Source organism: Daucus carota, chromosome 5, assembly GCF_001625215.2.
Source record: "Daucus carota subsp. sativus chromosome 5, DH1 v3.0, whole genome shotgun sequence".
NCBI lineage: Eukaryota > Viridiplantae > Streptophyta > Magnoliopsida > Apiales > Apiaceae > Daucus > Daucus carota.
In genome coordinates this window covers 41,320,054-41,333,414 of record NC_030385.2, presented here as the reverse complement: position 1 = coordinate 41,333,414, position 13,361 = coordinate 41,320,054, and the positions used below count along the sequence as shown (strand labels likewise).

General features: G+C 35.7%; 2 protein-coding genes across 2 annotated transcripts; one reads left to right on the top strand and one right to left on the bottom strand.

Moving 5' to 3' along the window:
* Positions 1–4,346: 4,346 nt before the first annotated feature.
* On the top strand, positions 4,347–9,916 carry LOC108223274 (probable pectate lyase 5). The gene is made up of 5 exons (XM_017397438.2): positions 4,347–4,616; positions 5,006–5,693; positions 5,786–5,977; positions 7,107–7,312; positions 9,621–9,916. Exons 1-5 carry the CDS (start codon positions 4,477–4,479, stop codon positions 9,844–9,846), a joined length of 1,452 nt encoding a protein of 483 aa, XP_017252927.1. The 5' UTR covers positions 4,347–4,476; the 3' UTR covers positions 9,847–9,916.
* A 452-nt stretch (positions 9,917–10,368) lies between these two features.
* On the bottom strand, positions 10,369–13,345 carry LOC108223273 (pentatricopeptide repeat-containing protein At3g26540). The gene has a single exon (XM_017397437.2). It carries the CDS (start codon positions 13,132–13,134, stop codon positions 11,008–11,010), a length of 2,127 nt encoding a protein of 708 aa, XP_017252926.1. The 5' UTR covers positions 13,135–13,345; the 3' UTR covers positions 10,369–11,007.
* Positions 13,346–13,361: the final 16 nt, after the last annotated feature.

Here is a 13,361-nt window from a genome sequence, read left to right as displayed (position 1 = left end):
ATCACTATACAATGATACCCTATTTGGTAACAATAGTATTATATAATATTGTTAATATAAAATTTTAGGATAAATTTCACTGTTATAAATAATAATAAAAAATATTATGTATTTCAGAAGTTATTTTTAAATTTTTCTGTCGATACCTAATTTACAATGTTTGACTAGTTTCACTCACATTAATAATAATAATGAAATCTTCCGTATGCTTAAAAATCATCAAATTATAATCGATCATTTATTTCTCATATCATTTTAAAAAAATGGAATAAAATTTAGAATAAATTACATTATTCTATATTATAATATGTTACTATAATGGCGGGAGAATGAGGCGTGAAATCGAATAGATACTGAATTTAAAATTTTAAATCAGTGGCAATTCTTATCCTGAAATCTCTGTTGCATATCATTGTCACTCATCATCCAAAAATGAAAATTGTTTAGATAAGTCCCGTGTGAAGAAGGCTATGGGCTAAGGTATTATATTAATATTATATCACACACTATTTTATTTATTATGCACTAAACCGGGGTCTTCACGGAAACAGTCTCTCAACTTTAAGGATAGAGGCAAGGCTGCGTACATCTTATCCTCCTCAAACGCTGCTCTAAGCGGGATATACTAACTATGTTTGGTTTGGTTTAGACCTAAGGCTAATATTATTACACAAACCAACGAATTTTGCGTCACTTCCATTAACATTACCCTGCTTTATAATTCAACCACGGTTTGGTTTAGACCTAAGGCTAATATTATTACACAAAGCAACGAATTTTGCGTCACTTCCATTAACATTACCCCGCTTTATAATTCAACCACCTCATAATTCAATTCCTGAATTTTAAATACTTTATTAAAAATTAGGTAGTCCATATACATTATTTATAGCTAAAATATTATTTAAACTAGAACCACCTATATTTCTTGTTGTCTTTAGTAACTTGCGCGGCTCAAATACTGGCGCATGCAAAAGAAATTTTTTAGAAATGATCAATTAAATTATTTGATAATGGGTGGCAATTTCAGGTAACAGGTCGTGTTGGTGTCAGCAATCGGGTCAAGATAAAATCACTTAAAATTGATTGAATAAAACTGAAAATTAAAATTATTAGAAACGAAATTCTAATTTCGGGGTCATTTCGTGTCAATCGGATGATTTTCGGGTCATTTTCAGGTTTTATCTCAAGAAATCGGGTTACGGGTGGTGTCGTGTCTCATATCGCCACCCCATTATCATGTATGTAAAGTATAAAAGTTAATCAAAAATATAATATATTGTGTTGCGGTGTATTTAAGTATATTTTAATGATAATATATTTTTATTATTTCAAAATATTATAAACAAATATATAATTTTAATATGTTAATAAATGATATGAAATTCATTGAAAATTAGTCAAATATAACTGCTACAAAATGATTAATCATATATTTCACTAAAACAAATGATCCATTGAAATGTTTTTTCTTTTATATATTATTTATATATTTTATTTATGCCATGTCAAACTGACTTTTTATTTAGAATTTTCTACAATTAGAAATGCCCCTAACATAGTACACTAACATAGTACAGATATTTCTCGAGGCAAGTTGCAATATAATAATAAAGACTGTTTTGTTAGTATTTAATTGTGAGAAATAATTTTAACGCGTATGTAAGCAGGATTATAAAAGCCAGAATTAGGTCGGCGCCAAGTTTTTAAGCTTAAATCTATTATTAAATTACATATTTTGCTTGGTGAAGGCCCATTCTTGGCATAATGCATCTTTAGTGTGTATTAAGAGTATGTATATACTTAAAATTATTATCATCATCGAGTATCAGTTTGTGTGATTAATAAATATAATTATTTTCTATTAAATAATAAATGTACTTCGTGTTATTTTCTTTTGTCAAGTAATTTTGTAATTAATTTGTTTATAACAAAATTATGAACATTTCATAGATAATTTATGCAATATTATTCTAGAAAATTATCATCTGGATAAATTAATAATTAATTGTAAAATTGTTTACCAGATTACAATATGTCGGTTAATCCAACCGACCAAAGACAAAGCATAACGACCTTTCCACTTGCATTAATGCGAATACCTCCAAACTTGATTAGAGTATTTTTTTTTAATGAAGAGGTTAGAAATAACATATATTTTTTAACTTGCTTAAATTACTGGCAAGTGCATGAACTGTGTCCAGTTGGGTCTTTCATTTGTTGAATTATGTGACCTCCTCGAATGGATCATGAATGCAAGAACTCGTAACAAAGCTAGTACACTTTCAAGGAAAAATTCTATTCAAAACCCTTCTTATCATGTAATTTATCTTCTTTTTTTCCGAATAATGTAATTTATCTATTACTTGTCCTTAAGCAAAACTCTACTGTAATATTATTATGATATTAAATTTAATTTCATCATAGATCAGGTCTTTCGAAGTCCGTCTTTAATTTAAAAGTAAGTTATGAATCTTAATTTGAGAATAATTGAAATAATTTTATTTTGATAGAAATATTAATGATGCAAGGAATCCATTCAAAATTGCATTATTTAACCATAATATGTGAAATGAGATACAAGAAATATAAATGAGAGATATGTGAAGTATAATTGACTTTGGAAATATAGGGGCCTTTTGGGTTAGCTTAAAAGAAGTGACTTCTTATTTAAACTAAAGAAATGGAATAAAAGTGAGAAGTAAATAAGTTAATAAAGTGTTTGGAAAAGAAACAGAAGCTGTGACAGAAAAGTTAGCATTCTCAGCTTCTTAAAAGTACTTCTACTTATTTACACAAACGAGTCAAGAAAAGTTGAAGCCAAAAGCAGCTTCTGCTCCAGCCCATAATTTTACATTGAAAGTTGAAATGGACAACTGAACTGAAACAAATTTTGTTTTTAAAAAAGGACATGTAAATCGAACGGATGGAGTATCGTAAAAAGGACTTGAATTAAATTAGAATGGCAAGTCTCGAAATATTTTCTTTTTTTGATTTTCGATATATTTAATTCGGACCTGTTTTAGACTGAACCGACCGATACTCATCTTGATTCCCCACACGCTTTACTGAAATAATAATAAAGTTCAGACTTACTATTATATACGGTAAAACTCATAGAGGCTGTTTGGATTAACTTCAAAAAAATGACCTATTGCTTAAAGCAAAGAAGTGAATTAGAAGGGAGATGTAATAGGTTAATAAAGTGTTTGGAAAGGAGCAGATATTCATCAGATGGAGAAGCTAACATTCTCAATTTCTACTTCTTTTTACACAAACGGACCAAGAAAAACGAAGTCAGAAGATGAAGCCACTTCTTATGCTATCATTGTACATTACAAGAAAAAAAAATTCCATAATTACATGACAACTCATCATCCAAAAAGGGTTTTTTAAAAATTTTGGGTGTCTTAATATTTTTATATATTTTAATTAATATTAACTACAACATAACTCATAAACTCAGACCGGATTTCCACACCATAATTTTAATTGAAATATACAGGTCAATAGTTTGAAAATACTTTCTTTCCAATCACCTGATATTAATATTTACCTCGCGGAGGCAGGTAATGTAAATAGTCCTGGCCAACAGCCGGTGCTTAAACAAATAACAATATTCCATATAAAAATATTTGAGATCATGCAAAAAAGTTGAAAAGCACCAAACTGATCCATCACCAGAATAAGATACTTCTCTTCTTGCATATAAAACTTTTCAATCCTCATCAGCAGCCCACAATCCACAATCCCCAAATAAATTTTAAGTGAGAACATAACAAAATTAAAACAGGATTTTCTTCTTTCTGGATAAGCTATGCAGGACCCCTTAAATATTAACATCTCTGTTTCAAGTTTGCTCACCTTTTTAGTATATAATTTCCCCCATAGAATGAATTATCAAGCAAGATAAGAATGTATAGTTACTAAGAAAATTCAGCTATAAAGAAACACTTATCATTCTTTCATGAGTGTGTGAAGAAGATCCAAACATTCTCCATTTTCTTCTTTTCTTCTGCTCCAATTATACAAAACCTCAATTATAAACTACTTAACTACATTGTTATAAATACAATTATCTACATTATATAATGATAATATTATCGAACATGAATCAGCCTTAATCGATATAGACACGGATAATGATTAATCAGATATTAATTGAATTGACCGGAAACTAATCAGATAATAAAAAAATTATTTGATAAATTACGAAACATAAATTAATCGATTAATCACCTGGTTCATGAACAATGATTATTATACGATAACCCCATACAAGAGCCCTGTACAATCCAAATCAAGATACAATACTCTTTTTGTTATATAAACATTAGCTGTGTTACAGTTCTGCAAGATTTACACAAAACACACATTATTACAAATTTATTCCTCTCAATTTGTGTTTGTGTAAAAAGGAGCCAAACTAACAACATATCTTCTGCTCCATTATTATTGGCTTCCTCATTTGCTCCCATGAGAATGAGAATGCTTTCTTTTACCTGCATTCTCTTCTCTCTCCTGGCCACTCTCTCTCCTCTTTTCATTCAAGCTTCCACCTTCAATCTAACACTCCCTCATCCTGACCCTGAAGCTGTGGCTCTACAAGTCCAAAGGTACAAGCACACTTTTGCAAGATTATTTGCTTCTTCTTGAATTTCCCATCTGGGTTTTGCTCACTTCTGCATTATATCAACTGGGTCTTTTTCAGGTTTTAATGATACCATAATCTTGATTTTTGCTCTTATGACTACCCTTTTCATAAAAAGCACACCTTTTCAAGATATTTAAGGGTTAGATATTTTGAAACCACTAAATTCTGCTTTTTTACCATCTGGGTCTATCTAACCACTATGATTCTTGAAGCTTTTTGGGACTTGTGTATGAGTGTGTGTGTTTTCTGGTGTATATAGTGTGTGTGTGTGTGTTCTTGATATGTGCTCTGTTTTTATCCTAGCAAATGACCAATGTTCTGTTTTTATGGTGCTTTCTTGCTTTATTACAGAAGAATACTTGCCTCTACTATCTCGAAAGCTCAGCAATCATGTGCCACAGGTAATCCAATTGATGATTGTTGGAAATGTGACCCAAATTGGGGAAACAACAGGCAGCGCCTGGCAGAATGTGGCATTGGATTTGGCCAGGCTGCAGGTGGAGGCAAAGGGGGCCAGATCTATGTAGTCACAGACTCATCCGACCACGATGTGGCTAACCCAACTCCGGGCACTCTTCGCCACGCTGTGATCCAAACTGAGCCTCTTTGGATTGTGTTTGCAGCCAATATGCAAATTAAGCTCAAACACGAGCTCATTGTCAATAGTTATAAGACTATTGATGGCCGCGGTGCTAATGTTTACATCACTGGCAGCGGTTGTATCACATTGCAGTATGTTAGTAATGTGATTGTTCACAACATTCATGTGTACAATTGTGTGCCTTCTGGGAATACTAATATAAGGTCTAGTCCTACTCATGTTGGGTACAGAGGGAAATCGGACGGTGATGGGATCACCATATTCGGGTCTAGAAATATTTGGATAGACCATTGTGCTCTTTCTCATTGTACTGATGGTCTGATTGATATTACTATGGGCTCCACAGCTATCACAATTTCAAACAACTATTTTTCGCATCATAATGAAGTTATGTTAATGGGACACGATGATCGTTACATGCCGGATAAGGGAATGCAGGTACCGTATAGCCTCACTTACTCGTCTTTCTATCACTAGTTCTCTTATTTGTTTGAAAGTGATTACTGAAAATTAGTATAATGTGGTTGTAGGTGACAATTGCATTCAATCATTTTGGACAAGGATTGATACAACGGATGCCTCGGTGTAGACACGGATACTTTCATGTTGTAAACAATGATTTTACAGAATGGAGAATGTATGCTATCGGTGGTAGTGCTAGTCCTACAATTAACAGCCAGGGCAATCGATACATGGCACCGTCTGACCCATCTGCCAAGGAGGTACGTTTCAAATTATTGAATATCATATCCTATTCTTTATAATCAAGTTGCGAATAATTTATATATAGTTTCCAGTGAGGCTTGCATATGAATGTTTAGTTGTCAAGTTTCGATATTGTTGGCCCCTTTCTATGACTTCCGCGTTTCGTCCCCACCAACGGTCATGTGGGTGGTGGGGATGATGTAATCCCCCGCTCCCTTGCAGACTCAAAATTAGAATCAGATTGTTTTGTACTTTGCTCCTCAACTTCATATTTCATGAAAACTTGAAGCAATAGTTTTGGGTTTTGGACAGATGTGGTTAAGTATATACTTTCCTTTTAATTGAGGATTTATATAGGATGCTTATCCTGAGTGAAGTTATTCTGGTTCTTAACTTATTTTACTTTGGATCCTACCTTTATTAGCAATTGATTTCTTATAAAAGCCACTTTAGAGAAATTGATGGGCAAAGACATTATCTTCTTTTTTGTATGTTTCAAGATAATACAATGCTTCTTTAAAAGGAAAGCGTAGTTTTGAAGCCATGGTATGAGTAATTGAATATAGGTTCAGGTTAGAGAGCTCGAATAGATATGTCAGTGAAAGGAGGAGAGTATTATTATGGAGGATTGTAAGTCTATGACATAAGGTCTTCATTCTAATCTAAAGGAAAACTCTTACCCAAGGCCAAGGCCAAGGCCAAGGTTGTGTTTTTACGCCATTTCGGTGCAAATATACACCTCCATCCCAACTCTGAAACTTCAAAGTGTTTGGTTGTAACCCTATTCGAAATTGAATGTTGTTTTGCATTGGGTTGGTATGTTTAACAATTAAAATTTAACTGGAAGGCAATAGGAACAATGACAGTTTATCTAGAATCTAAGTAATTATATCAGTATGCCCTGATCATATAAAAAGGTAGATTCACATGTTTAACATTTTAACTCTGGAAAGTGGAGGCAGTCAAGAATATTTATACCAACCAGGAAAGTCGTGCAGTTTAGGCAAAAAGGAAGAAAATTAAGAGATGTTTCACATCATTTCTCAAGATGGTTGCCAGTGACATACTAACTAGTCTGTTTCGTACTCAAGAAAGAATACCGTTGCATCTTGAATTAATTTTGATGAAGATTGTGCAAATTTGCAGGTGACTAAGCGGGTTGACACAGAAGAGGGAGACTGGGCGGGGTGGAACTGGAGAACAGATGGAGACGTATTGGAAAATGGAGCATATTTTGTGCCCTCAGGTCAAGGCCTCAGTAATCAGTATACCAAGGCAGCTAGTGTCGAGGCCAAATCTGCTGCCATGATTGATCAACTCACCAGCACTGCCGGTGTTCTTGGAGGCCCCAGGTACATACATACATATATAAAATTAAAAAAAAGAGCCTAAAATCGATCATTCTTTAGTCTTACAGCTAAAATCTTATCTACCCTTTATAATGCTTAGTTGTTTAAAAGTGCATTGTGAAGAAAAAACAGAGTTTCACTTTATCCTCGACTCCATTACATATACAGATAGACACCTCTCTGTTGTGCCATCATGCCATTATATTGGCATCCTGGCGGTTGTTTGTTTATAGTTATAAACCAGGCCCTTTAGAACAGGGGTAAGCGAATATAGAGTTAAGCTTTTGCCAAAGTTCACCAAAACTACAAATTCTAGTTGTAGCATAGTATTATTCTTCTACCACCAACACCAAGAGTTAAAAGTTGGTTTAATTTCTGGAACTGATCATGACCAATAAATCAAGGGAGATGGTCCCTGACAATCGATTGTTGACAACAAACAATATTTTTTTTTCCCGCGGAAAGGAAAAAACTAGAATGGGTGTCTAAAGCGAGGATGGGCTTCTGGGTCCACTGCATGAAGGTCTTTCTGCTACAAAAGACCGTGGATAGTTTGCTGTAACAATCGATTGGTAGGGACCAGACCCATAAATTAAATAGATAATATTCCAGTATGTTTAACTTAAAAAAAAAAATATTCAAAGTTAACTACAGAGTCTCATCCCTTTACCCTTTTACATGCATCTATCTTTTGTCACTTTACAAACTAACAAATCTGGACACTGACAGTCTGTGGATGAAGGGTAACATTGTCTTTCACAAAAATATCTGCCAAGACCTGAGGTTCCTATTTTAGCCCTTGCCAGTAACTGAATAACTGAGTGCCCACTTACCACATGTGCATGTGCCTGACAAAGTAATAAACAAAATATTTAAGCTTTCTATTTTGCTGTCCCACCTGCAGTTGTAGACTAACAGGGTTCCACCATCATCTCTCATGACATGAGTGTGTTTTGGGAATTGCAGTGTTTATTAACATAGTGAACTTTAGAAAAGACAAACATTAGAGTCTTTGCCCTACCTGCCCCAGAATATTACCATAAGATAATGCCCTTATATCTTATGAAAGGTCCTAATTTTATTCTTATTTTTCCAGGAAGTGTAGTTTTATATTCATATAGACATATACTTTGATATTGCTCTCAGACACTTAAGAAAACCAGGGTACTTGAGAAAGACCATTACAGCATACACTTGAATTATGTGTACAGGGTTTGTGTAAAAGAAACCAGCCAAGTTGCTTATACATAGAATAAAGGGCTGCATTGATGCGCGTGATCATGCAAGCAGCTTTGCAGCAACTGACTTTTTTTTTTTTTTTGGCCCTTTTCTCTGTTCTGTTCCCATCTTTGGAGTGTGCACAGAGCTACATAGTCCAACGTAGTCAAATACCCTTATAATTACTATTATTATATCAAGATTTGTCTGGGGTTTAGACAATTGAGAAGTCTTAAGTTTATCTTGTCTTTAGTTAACTTGGTTTCAGAAACTATGAATAAAGTAGTAGTAGTAGGTACCACACATCTACCTATTTATTTCCCCAGACCACTACCTTAACCTAAACTAATGTAATTATGTTCCGAGCAACATAGCTTGCGCTCGGACGACGTTTTAATATCACGAGGTTTTTGGAGAATTGGTCACGATTTTGACTAAAACTCACTGTGTTATTGCACAAGGTTAAGCTAAAATGAGTTATTGGTGAGATCATGTCTTTTTGTCAAGTATGGAAAAAGGGAGTGTATCTTAAGAAGCCATGCAAAAAGGGTGGGTGGGCAATGCATGTGTTTAGTGTAAACAAATGCATAATGTAACTAAGCAGCTGTAACGCGCTTGCAGTACTGACTTTTTTATTTTTGTTCTGGACTGCTTATTATTCTGAGAGCACAAGGTGTAGGAGGGGCCATTATCTTAGGTGTTTTCTTTCACTTGAATGTGATATTAGATTCTCTTTATCTGCTTTCCAGCCTGTAAATTGTGGGATCCGCTTGTATCTTTTTTTAATAATTTCTGGACCCCTGTTATCCGTACCTATAGGTAGCTCATATTCCTAAATGTGACCGGACCCTCGCTCTGATGCGCATTTCCGAGTTGATCGGGTACAAATTTAGAATTCCGATGAAATTTTCAACTTATTTCGGGTTCGGGTCGTATTTGAATTGACCCGAAAAGAGAACCATGTTAGATAATACGACCTTTTTAACACTGTTTTGTATTTTATATCAAGCAATGTCTTGTGATTAACATTATTATCTTTGTTTTTTTGTGTTACATATAATAATGTCATGTCTCTGTTTTTCTCATCTTCCAGGGACAATGGCGACCGTATATCTTACAGCGGCGGGACCACCACGGGAGCAAGTAGCAGCGGCGGTGGTGGTAGTGGAGGTGAAGATTTTTTTGGCATGATATTCGGGAGCGCCGCTCCACCATCCACGACCAAGGGCAGCCTATTTTTGTCGATTTTAATTATTTTAGTTTTGTATATGACTACTAGTGATGGCGCATTATTATCTTTACCATTATTGTTACTATAGTACTTGGAACAGACTGGGATACTTTTTAGTGGGAAATTAAAAAGGAAAAAAAGAAAAATTCAAGATTCAATTGATTGGTTTGCATGTCCATGTTGGTACACTAACGACTTATGGCAGAGGGACTTTAGATATGGGTCCATCAACTTTTCTAATTTACAGCAATGTGTGTGTATACAAAGTACACTAGCATTTAACTGGGTATTCATGTTTTTCACCATTCTGGTAATTACCAGCTTAATCAGGGAGCTCATATATCTCTGCACAATTTTAATGGTGGAAAATTGACAAAAAAATAAATTTAGTATACCTTACTACCGTGATGAGGAAAAACCTAGAAAAGATAGAACTGACAGCAGATGACATAATTTAAGATCCCGCCATGAACGAGCACTTTCCACACCTGGTTATTCTAAGAGGACTGTAACAAGTGTTCAGCAGGAAAGATCGGTCCTGAAGCAACACTCGGGTGATATGAAATGGGGAGAGAGGTTCTGAACCAATATGTCAATATAACTCTTGATCTCAATGCAAAATTAGAAGATGTTCCTTTTTCTGATTGTAATTTGCAGTGAAAGGCATCTATATTCTATATTCTATATACAGCCTTCATATTCATTACACCAGTTTGTCATGCTAAGAAAGTTGTCAGAGTAATGCGACATCTGACCTTAAACTGGCTAATTCCTAGCGCGCAATTTTTAAACTTTGATGCCAGAATATAACCCTGCACTCTGTTCTTTAGCCTTGATGCACTTCAGGACTTGGATTGGAGAGATTTGGATCGTAAAATCTGAACCAATGTCTGGATAAGAAGGTAACAGGGCCAGAGTGAATCAGAATAAAACCAAGGGGTCTCAATCATTTAGTTGCTAGTTGCCCATTTACCAAAGCTCAGTGCAAGTCTTTTTGGCGTAACTAGGCATTTACAATTCTCCAGTCCGTCATGCTTGGAAAGCAAACATTGTATACTACAGCATCTATCCTTGAACCGACACATTCTTGGTCTGTACTGTGTAGTGTCCAAAGTTTGATGCCAGAGCATAAACATGCACTGTTTCTTCAGTCTTGATACACTTTTGGCGTTGGATAGGAGAGCTTTGGATCTTGAAATGTGATCCAGATTTCTGGGTAAGGTTACGGAGCTATAATCACAACAGAGCTTTAGCCTACTGCCACCACGGGTTCAAATCGGTATGCATCTGAGGAATTCATGTCATTGAGTCGATTAGCTGCCCATTTACCAAAGCTCAAGTGTTCATGTTCTCGACAAAAATTAAGAACTTTACTTAACATTGGAACAGTGGGATCAAAGGGCATATTCTTTACAAAGTTTTCCAGGTCAGCCATGAACCCATTTCGGCCATAAAGCTCAATCATGCTTTCATAATCCTCCAGATGAGGTGTTATGAAGAATTTATTGCTCATAGCATCAAAATATCGCCTACCCAACTCCACACGAGAACCATTAATACACGCTGCAAAAACAGCTTGAAAGGTGACATGGTCTGGCTTGATGCCATCTTCATCCATCATCTCCAACAGCTCAAAGACCTCGTCAACCCTACAATTATGACTACATCCTAACAATATGCAGTTCCAGAGAATGAGATCACGACAAGCTGCTCTGTGGAAGACCTTCAAAGCATACTCAACACGACAACATTTTGAGTACATATCGACTAAAGCTCCTGTAGCTACAACATCAAAAATGTAACCATTCCTGACCATAAATCCATGAATCTCCTTACCCGCGTTAAGTGCCGATATATTTGCACAAACAGACAAAACGGTTCCGCAATTATAATTGCTTGGTTTTGCCTCACTATCATTTATCATCTTTGAAAAGATCATAAGTGCTTCTTCACTCATCTTATGTCGAGCTAAAGTAGTCAGCACAGCATTCCAAGAATTATAATCTCGTAGGTGACCCATGTAATAGAACAAAACTCTACAACTTCTCAAGTTACCACAATTCCCATACATATAAAGCAGTGCATTAACAACAAAGCCATTCGAGCACAAACCGTGCCTGTAACTATATCCATGGACCTGTTTCCCCAATTCAATGTCAGAAAGGCCAGCACATATATGCAGAATAAGCCCAACAGTCACATAATCTATGTCTCTAATTTCCTTAAGCATAAGAAACACAAAATCTAAGGCTTCTTCAAGTTGCGGTAAATGTGTGTACCCATCCAACATTGCATTCCATGAGATCAAATTTTTTACCGGCATCTGATCAAAGAGCTCTCTCGCCTCTCGAATTTTCCCATGCTTTGCGTATCCTGACACCATTGAAGTCCAATGACCCAAATCTCTAGTCCCAAGCCTATCAAATATAACCCGCGCATCCCTCAAAGCTCCACATTTTACATACATATTAATAAGAGAAGTCAATACCACACAATCCTCTTTAAAGTTAATCTTAAGAGAATACCCATGAATTTGACTCCCCTCATTCAGCCCAGATATACTCGAACAAGCACCCAGAGCATTCGACACCGTATAATTTAAAGGCACTAAATTATTCCTAATCATTTCAGAAAACATAAAAACAGCCTCTTTACCCTCACCATTCTCAAGATACCTTCTAACAATCACATTCCATGACACCACATTTGGATTTCCCGTCTCATCAAACACCTTCCTCGCATCCCCCATAACACTACACTTCCCATAAATATCAACCAATCCACACCCCAAAATCACATTCCCAGCAAACCCAAGTTTAAAAATAAGCCCATGTATCTGCTTCGACAACCCCAACTCCAACCCCACACCACAACACCCCAACACACTCGCAAATGTAATCTCATTCGGCAAAACCCCCACACCATTCATCTCCAAAAACACACTCACCCCCTCATCAACACACCCATTCTTCGCGTACGCCGTAATCATCGCATTCCAAGACCCCCCATTTTTATGAGGCATTTCATCAAACAGCTCGCGTGCATCACTCAAACACCCACATTTCCCATAACATTGAATGGCCCTGTTGATCAAAAAGGCAGGCGGGGTTGTGGCAAAAGTGGTGAGATGCGATTCCACTTTGCGGGCTTCGACAATGGACCGGTTTGAAGAGCATAAAGAGAAGAGATGCTCGTAGAGATTGAAAGAGAAAGGTGATGGGGATGAAAAGAGAGCTGATACGGCTTTGGAGAGGCCGTCGGAGGCTAGTATAGAGTAGATTTTGTCGTCGGGGCTGCTGTGCTGGTGGAGAAAACGAGCCAAGAGAGGGCGTGAGCATTTCAGTTGGTGGAGACTATATTGCATGGCCACAATCATTATTTTGACTAGGGTTTAAGGTTTTAGCTATTTTTTTTTTATATTCCAAGTGAATTGTTCGTGTTTTAGCGTAAAAAATATTGAAAGGTTAAAAATCATATTAGTCAAAAATATTTTATATTCGAGGTTCGTCCACGGATATTAATCAAAAATATTTTATATTCAAGGTTTGTCCACGGAGAGTGAGTCGGGGTCTAAAAAAATTGAATATATTCGTGAGTTGAGTC